Source organism: Hydractinia symbiolongicarpus, chromosome 6 (genome assembly GCF_029227915.1).
Source record: "Hydractinia symbiolongicarpus strain clone_291-10 chromosome 6, HSymV2.1, whole genome shotgun sequence".
In the NCBI taxonomy this organism is placed as follows: Eukaryota; Metazoa; Cnidaria; class Hydrozoa; order Anthoathecata; family Hydractiniidae; genus Hydractinia; species Hydractinia symbiolongicarpus.
The window spans coordinates 9,101,207-9,110,331 of NC_079880.1; the positions used below are offsets into that span (position 1 = coordinate 9,101,207).

At 32.3% G+C, this 9,125-nt stretch overlaps 1 protein-coding gene across 1 annotated transcript; it reads right to left on the minus strand.

The window, feature by feature from the left end:
* Positions 1–2,013: 2,013 nt before the first annotated feature.
* Positions 2,014–7,664, minus strand: LOC130647312 (ras-related protein rab-6.2-like). The gene is made up of 7 exons (XM_057453112.1): positions 7,527–7,664; positions 5,844–5,902; positions 5,329–5,382; positions 3,661–3,766; positions 3,190–3,301; positions 2,829–2,922; positions 2,014–2,411 (listed from the first exon to the last, which is right to left on the minus strand). The coding sequence occupies exons 1-7, from the start codon at positions 7,579–7,581 to the stop codon at positions 2,274–2,276; spliced, it is 618 nt and encodes a 205-aa protein (XP_057309095.1). The 5' UTR covers positions 7,582–7,664; the 3' UTR covers positions 2,014–2,273.
* Positions 7,665–9,125: the final 1,461 nt, after the last annotated feature.

Here is a 9,125-nt window from a genome sequence, read left to right on the forward strand (position 1 = left end):
ACTTTGTTCGTGACGTTAGCGTCAATAAAAGCCGCCCGTCGCAGACCTTCGCCGACACCGTACATTCAAAGATTGAACACTCTGTCATTGGTAAGAATGTCTGGTTATTTATAATTCATGCACGTGATTCTGGTTCTCTGTTTGATTGCTTTTTTGTTTATTATTGTTTTCTGTTGTTTTTTGTTGTTGTTGTTTTGTTATTTGTTCTTTATAAATAGCACAGGGATGGGATGGTTTCATAATTTTAATTTGTTATATCATATAAAATTACTTTTTTTGATTGGAGTAATAATTATTTTGTTAAAAGTCTTCCAACTGACTACTTCGTGCTAAAATAGACTAATTAAATGCTGATGAAATGTGTATGACGAAAATCATTCACTCTTTCCTTCCTTTAGTGCCAACAACCACACCGTTATCCACGCGATTCCAGCGCATTCTCAGCCAGCGAAGTTCTATTCAACGCTCGCACACGAAAGACGAGCTGTCCGAGCATCATAGCATCGGAGAAAAGCATATCGACTGGTAATAATTTGATTGAATTCAAACGAAAAGTATCGAGAACGCACACGACTCGATAATTTGTGAACGTATTTGTTTTGTTGTAAAAACGAAAAATTTGTATATTTATATCTTGTATATGTTTATTTTGTATTGAGAAAATTTTGAAACAACGTTGTAAAAAAAAAACACTTTTTTTTTATAACTCTGCTAGTTTACAGTTTTTCTTTCTTTTTCCTTAACACTATACTTCAAGTGCCTTAAACCTGTTTTTCGTCAAGGCGATAGTCACAGTTCTCAGAGTTTAAACCGGCGTTCAATATACTCAATTTCCACAACATTGAAGATGTCAGTACTTTCTGTGTTTTTATTGGCTGTTATCAAAATGGTTTGTTTGCAATCACTTGGAAATTGACTCGCCTTAACTTCTAAAGCTTTCAAAATGCAAACGTCGCAGTCAGAAAAATCTCCACCGCGCATGCCAAGATACTACACGACTTAAGGCTAGTTCCCATTCGACTGCATTTTCAGCTATAGCGCAAAAAGCTCACGAGCTCTTTAGTTAGCGCGTGCGCACAAAGATAAAATCGCTAATTTTGTCAAAGTTCACATGCACTAAATGAAAAGCTCGCAAGCCTGTTGCGCTATAGCGGAAAATGGAAACGAGCCTTTAATGGAAGGTGGCATTTATGGTTTTCTAAAATTACAACTGCGGCCAAGAACACCTTATGGAAAGTGCATTTATAGTTTTTTAAATTAAACCATCAGATCAATCAGATCAAGCCTTTTACCTCCATCAGATTGTGTTCCAGTAATTCAACAGTTACTCACTCAGGACCTCCTATGTTTTAATCAACAATCTGATCCCTCCGTTTATTAAACACAACCTCAAGATCTAAGTCTAATCATTGACAAATGTGACAGAGATCTTTATTTCACAAATGTGGATAGTCTAGTGAACTAAGCTTTTTCGACGATATCAAATTCAGTCTCTCTGAAACGAAAGATTAGACGTCGACAAATATCAGAACAAATCCCTAAATTCGAGTTCACGTCATAACAAACCTTAATTAACAATCAACCAATGAGCACAAATTCAGCGTGGTCACATGTTACCCTCCTGAATAATACAAGAATTAATTATATTTGTTCGGATGAGTGAGGTTATTCACGCTCAAAACCAAGCATTTTTCGATATTGTCCACGTGATCAAAGAACAATAGAATTAACAGATCAACAAGTGCGGTCAGCATTCTGACCACAGAAAAATTGTTTGAGACCTAACGTAATTGTTTTCCAACTTAACTATTCTGATTTCCTGGTGGTAAGAAATGCTAGGCCTCCTGGTTAAAATGTGAAAGGTTTTCAGATCGTTTAGAAAATGTCTAGTACTAAAGAGCAAGTATCGTTCAGTCGTGACAGAAAATCAAATCCAAGTGACATATATTTTTCAGTTTGTGTAATTTTTTAGTTTTCTCCTTTTTCTGCCCTTCTGTTTTGTCTAGTGAAAACTTTTATGTATTTTCGTCTTTTCTTAATATGAATCTTTCATAATTTTACATAAAGAGTATCTCTGTTCATTCTTTTCTTCTTAAATAACCTTTTTTCTCCTGTAAGTTCGGGAAACTCACTATTAAAATGTCGTTTATGACGACAGGGCTACCAGCTTACAGTTTGCGAATCGCGTTGGGCATCAGGACAACATTATTGGTTAGCACCTTTCCTAGACGAGCATTCCAGATGATTCTGGGAACTGTAATCATCCCACGTGATCAACACCAACAGCCTTCTTGAGAGGACGTACTATCTTCTTCTCTGGACGAAGGTAAAGGAACAGTTATCGGTTTCACTTCAACAGTCAATGTTTTCTTTGGAGCTGCCAAAGCTTTTGCAACTACTGTCTGAAACATCTAAATAACAAAAAGGAAAAAATGTGTCACTAAAGGTGGACCTGTTAATTGATGATTTGACATTCAGCTTCAAATTCTACAAAATATGTATTGGTAACTTGATTTGCGCTTGTCTTAGAGCATGATTAGGGATAATCGTCTCGCTAGGCGTTGTTTCGTTCTAGGTTGAATATATCTACATTAATATTCACCCCTCCAATCGTCAAAAGATGGGATGCATAAATGATTCCACAAAAGTTGTAGCAAGTTCTTTTGCTAGCTATATGGTGCTGAGGCTAAAACATATTGATTTTTTAAAAAAATGCTACGGTACATTCTAGTGGCAATCGATGAAATAGAGGTGTTGTTATAAAATCTCAACACGCTTATCCGATTGTTTTCTGCAAATATTGAAATAAAATGAATAAAACAGATTACCTTTTTCACATTGTAGCCTGATTTTGCGCTTGTTTCGATGAACAAAACATCAAGCTCCTTCGCTTTTTCTTCTCCGTTTTTCGTCGAGATAATTCTATTTATATTTGCAAGAAAATATCATAACACACAGGATGAAGGAATAAGAAAGAAATTAACTGTAGTTGGATATTCTTTTAGACTTTTTACCAAAAACACATATATAAAAACTGGTGGATAGTGAGGCAAATGTAAAAAAAAAAATGTGCCAACATATTATCCAGTTGAAATCCTGTATAACCGGCCCATTAGGGAGAGAAAAATACTTACCAAATCTTTTTTAACGGCAATATAAAAAAAATCTCAAATAAATTTTATACCCTACCTGTCATGGATCAGATCAATTTTGTTCGCCACCAAAATAATAGTAACAGCGTTTCCGCGCTCTGTACGGACCGATTCTGTCCATTTTTCAACTTTATCAAATGAAATTTTATCTAAGGAAGAAGAATCTAGTCAAATCAAAACGAAATAAAATCTTTAGTTCTTGTAATTGTCATAGTTCAACACAATCTCGTCCTCAGGACATCTTGCATCATATTTTATATAAGGATGGCTCGTATCGCCAACTGATGTCAAAAGAGATATAAGATGGACTCGGAACAAGGTTGTGCTCAATATTAATACAATCAATTCATTCTTATCATCTGGTTTATCTAGGTTTCTTTAGCTATATGATTTGTTACGCAAGCGATAATAGAAAAACTGTATTCTGCCGTCCATTGCACCACAAAAAAATTTTGGATGACACCCTCCTCCGACGTTTGTGCGTGGACCCTCGTAATACAAGACAAACCTGAGACATCGTAGACAATAAGCGCAATAGAGGAGTCACGTATGTAAGCAGGTGTTAAACTTTGAAAGCGTTCTTGTCCGGCTGTATCCCAAATTTGTAGACGCACCTAAATAAATATAAAAACACAAATTTTAAAGAGTCTGTTTCAAAAACTTAGGAACCTGGATAAGATATTTCGTTAATTTAGGCTTTTAAGATCTCAGTGATAGGAACACTTAATTTAAGTTTTCAGGAATAGGTATTGAGACGTTATCCTTACAAGCAATAGGTTTGGCCACAAAATTAATCCTTGCGCTCCCTTTATAAGTAAATATAAGTAAATATAAGTGAATATAAGTAAATATAAGTGAATATAAGTAAATATAAGTAAATATAAGTAAATATAAGTGAATATAAGTAAAAAGTGAGTATAAGTGAATATAAGTAAATATAAGTGAATATAAGTAAATATAAGTGAATATAAGTAAAAAGTGAGTATAAGTGAATATAAGTTAATATAAGTAAATATAAGTAAATATAAGTGAATATAAGTAAATGTAAGTAAATATAAGTAAATATAAGTAAAAAGTGAGTATAAGTGAATATAAGTTAATATAAGTGAATATAAGTGAATATAAGTGAATATAAGTAAATATAAGTGAATATAAGTAAATATAAGTGAATATAAGTAAATATAAGTGAATATAAGTAAATATAAGTAAATATAAGTAAATATAAGTAAAAAGTGAGTATAAGTGAATATAAGTTAATATAAGTAAATATAAGTAAATATAAGTGAATATAAGTAAATGTAAGTAAATATAAGTAAATATAAGTGAATATAAGTAAATGTAAGTAAATATAAGTAAATATAAGTGAATATAAGTAAATGTAAGTAAATATAAGTAAAAAGTGAGTATAAGTGAATATAAGTTAATATAAGTGAATATAAGTGAATATAAGTGAATATAAGTTAATATAAGTGAATATAAGTAAAAAGTGAGTATAAGTGAATATAAGTGAATATAAGTAAATATAAGTAAATATAAGTAAATATAAGTGAATATAAGTAAATGTAAGTAAATATAAGTAAAAAGTGAGTATAAGTGAATATAAGTTAATATAAGTGAATATAAGTGAATATAAGTAAATATAAGTGAATATAAGTAAATATAAGTGAATATAAGTAAATATAAGTAAATATAAGTGAATATAAGTAAAAAGTGAATATAAGTGAATATAAGTTAATATAAGTAAATATAAGTAAATATAAGTAAATATAAGTGAATATAAGTAAATGTAAGTAAATATAAGTAAAAAGTGAGTATAAGTGAATATAAGTGAATATAAGTTAATATAAGTAAATATAAGTAAATATAAGTAAATATAAGTGAATATAAGTAAATATAAGTAAATATAAGTAAATATAAGTAAATATAAGTGAATATAAGTGAATATAAGTAAATATAAGTAAATATAAGTGAATATAAGTTAATATAAGTAAATATAAGTAAATATAAGTAAATATAAGTAAATATAAGTGAATATAAGTAAAAAGTGAGTATAAGTGAATATAAGTGAATATAAGTGAATATAAGTGAATATAAGCATCATTGTGCCTCAGCCGAATTTTTTTGTTATTTATAAAATTAGCTTGTACCAACATCAACAAGTATTATGTATGCTTACACATTGTTCATCCACGTGCAATGTCTTGGATAAGAAATCAATTCCAATTGTAGCCTATAATGTTCAGGAGACATATGTCTGGTTAGATCGTCTTCGTTCCTACCTTGGAGGAAAAAATACGTATTCTTTCCTCCAAGTTTCTACATATCTAGGACGTTTTTTATAGAAGTACAAAATAGTTGTGATATAATACTGCACAGTAGCATAGTAAGAGAACTAAAAATGGCTGCAAGTTGAGATTTATGAAGAAAAATCCAAAAGAGGATGTCTTTGAGCTGCTCAAACATGCACAAAACTCGGAATCGGAATTTCAGAAAGGATTTTTTCTCTAAGCTGATCAAGAATTTATGTCTTGCAAAAATTATGTCCAAATAATAGTTTCGAAGAATGGTCACATGGTGGAAGTTAATGCAACCTGGCAGGATAAAAAAAAAAGAAATTAGTTGCACCCGCATCGACATTTTTTCCGATTATTATTTTTGCGTGTGTGCGACCACGCTGCGCCATGTTCTCACCTGATAATGGTCTTCAAAACTGTCATACATCCATCTTGTTACAAGAGATGTTTTCCCAACTAAAATGGCAAAGAATAATACATGAAAGTTGCATGTGACATCGAAAATTTGGCATGATCACTGACCTCCACAAAGCAGATAAGGGAAGAGAAGGGAAGACAAAAGGAAGGCATTGCATTTATTGTCCTGGTGTCTACTAATTAGAATCACCGTTATTATTCTTAAAGTAGTATTCAAGATAAAATTACTCAAGATAAAAAAATAGGCCAAGGCATAGCGAAGATTAGAACTAAGGGTTCTATTTGCAACTTTTTAAGTGTTTTATAATAAAATCAAAGCAGGCATACTCGTAGTGAGGCATAAAAAAAACGTTAGACCATTTTTTGTTTGTGTAAGTAGTTATTCCTGTGATGTTATCAGATGCTTAGAATTTTTGATAAAGTACCAATAGGTATATTAACGAATAAATAAATACTATTTAATACTTCTGTGACAAAACTGTGAAGTACAAAATTGAAAAAACACAGAAAACTTGTGTCCAAGCTATTTTCCCAAATTGATCAAAATTTTTTTGTTAGTTTTCGAGTTCCAACCGTAAACTCGTCCCCCATGTCAATATATTCATAGAAAATTTGAAATCAAAAGTCAATAAAAAATCGCTTTAGTGGGATCAATCTTTCTGAGATCAAATACGGTTAACGTTTCTGGGCGCCTTTAGGTAAATCTTGGGATGTATACCTTATCGTCGAACTTTTGTCGAAACAATTCATTGTTTAAAAAACTTAGCACACACGTAGTGAAGGACATTTAAATACACAAAATTTAATTTAGCATCGTCATCGATTATTTTTGTAATGTCATCAGAAATTCTTGATCGTATACAAAAGTATAATAATTTTATTACGGTATTAAAAAATTAATTTTTTCAAATGACATTATTTGTCAGTTGCTAATTTCTAATCTAAAAAAATATTTTTATACGATTCCCGAAGTTTGCGCGAAAGCCTTGCGCGCGAAAGCGTTGCGCGCGGAAATACTTTTACGCTGCACCTTGTGACTCGTGCTTCATAACAGTCCAGTCTATAGCCTGAAGTAGTTTTTAAATGGCTTAATATTTTAAAACATATCAGACAGAAAACAAAAACCGCATTTAATCCAGCTGTTTCGGTTATCATTTAATTCGTGAATAACGTATTTACTTAAAATCAGCTGTATTGAAAACTAATGGACTGCAAATGACTTTACAATTAGACTGATTCTAATTATTCCTAATTTTTAAGGGTTAAGGGAAAGTTAGAGATGAAAGATTTGTACAACAAGAAAGCGTAATGTTATGAATCATAAGGTAAGAATGCGTTGCTTAGCAACAATGACACGCTTGTTTACTAGCAAAGATAGCTACTCATCAAACTAAACATAGATTAAATATAAACAAAACACAAAACCATAAAAATGTTTGACTACTTGTAGTAGTAAAAGTTTATAACACTTCATCGTCTCTTATCTTGTGAAAGCTAGGTAAAAAAAAAAAGCAAACGGAGATCTCTTATAGATAAAGATTTCAACTACGAGAAAGAAGCATAAAAGCCCTTTTTGGTGAGCTTCGTAACATATCCTTGTTTGAAATCATACGAATTTTTTTCTTTGTCTCTGATGAGAAAGTCTGTGAAGCAATAATCTTACCGCTTTGTTCTCCTAACGAGACCAACTTAAACTTCTTCAAGTTTTCTTCAAACATGCTTTACCTTGAAAACGAAACATCTGTCAGATGTTTGTTTACATCATGTGTCTCGGAGAAAAAAAATGCTTGCTCTTCAATTTTCTTTGTTTTGTAGCGAGTTATAGGATCTCCTCCGCAGTGACACTATATTCAAAAATAACTTTGCGTAAGCTGAGAAATAGTTTACGTAAATTTAGAAGGGAAGAAAAGCCCTGTCAGGAACCTGAGTTGAACGAATAATAGGGAACTTGCGCAAATTCATATTATTAATATGATAAAAGCGAATAGTATAATAAAAATATAATATAAGCGAATATGGCGATACTTTCTCGATTGAGAACACATTAATGGATGAAAAATACAAGATACCCTGGGGCGACCTGGTCCTCAGAAGTCCTTTTCTTTTTAAAATCGAGGCCGTCAAGTAAGCACTAACATCCGGCAACAAACCTTGGGGATGAGAATGACCTTGTGGAAGGGCTTGCTATTTATACGGAACGCTTTTCTTTACAGCAGTCGTCCTTTCAAGGTGCTAATTTACACTACCCTGTCAAACCAAACTCGATCCCAGGGTTTTTTTCTCTCTTTAGCAGGCACGCCAAATAATGAGTCTCATGAAACATTTACACGCTTCTTAATAGGACTAATAACCCTCCTTCACAGGGTTTTTTGTCTCACATTGGCGCTGCGTTTATTGATAGGTTTGACAAAAAAGGGCTTGGGGGACGCTGGTCGTGATTGGTCGCGACATTTTACCTAATTATGCGAAAGATTCCCAGGAGGGACCATGGTTTAGATTGGGAGTCCTAGAATATTCATTGCTCATTTTAAGCTACCAGACAACTCCGTGTAACATCCAACGGTCCACACAGTGTACCATCTTCCCAATTTCTCTCGCGCATGGCTGGGCTTAACCCAGGGCTACGGCGCCACATGTGTTTTATATCAGAAAATTATATTTGAAAAATAAATTTATATTGTTTTATAGTTTAAATTAATTTTAACTAGTTAGCACTCATCCCAGGTGTACTACATGCTGCTAATGCTCAAATTAATATTAACTAGCCATTGTTATCACTAATGCTCCCCGAATTGCTATTAACGATTTAATAAATACAAAATTAGAACGGGATCGAAATTTAAAATGGAAAATGGTGGATGTTTCATGTAACTGCGTGATAACGGGTATGATAACAGAAATGCAGAACGGAATCGAATAGAGACTTGTGAATAAGCTTATTGCCCAGGGGGAAAATTATAAATAAGAAGCCCTGCGGTTTGAAGATTTCCGTCATTAGCCTGGAAGATTCTGAAATTTGAAGTATAGACTTTGAAAACGGAGAACAATGGGTAAACAAATCATAAGTATTCTAATTCTCAATTATTATTGTCACTAACCTAAATATTAATATTACATATAGGGTGCGTACAGTATAATTATGCGCTCATACAGCTAATTAGACGATATAAATTTTTGACTTAAATTTCCACACATTTCTTCGTTATCGATCTCCCCATAGCCATCTATATTTATATAGATCCACATAAAGTTGTATTTCAAT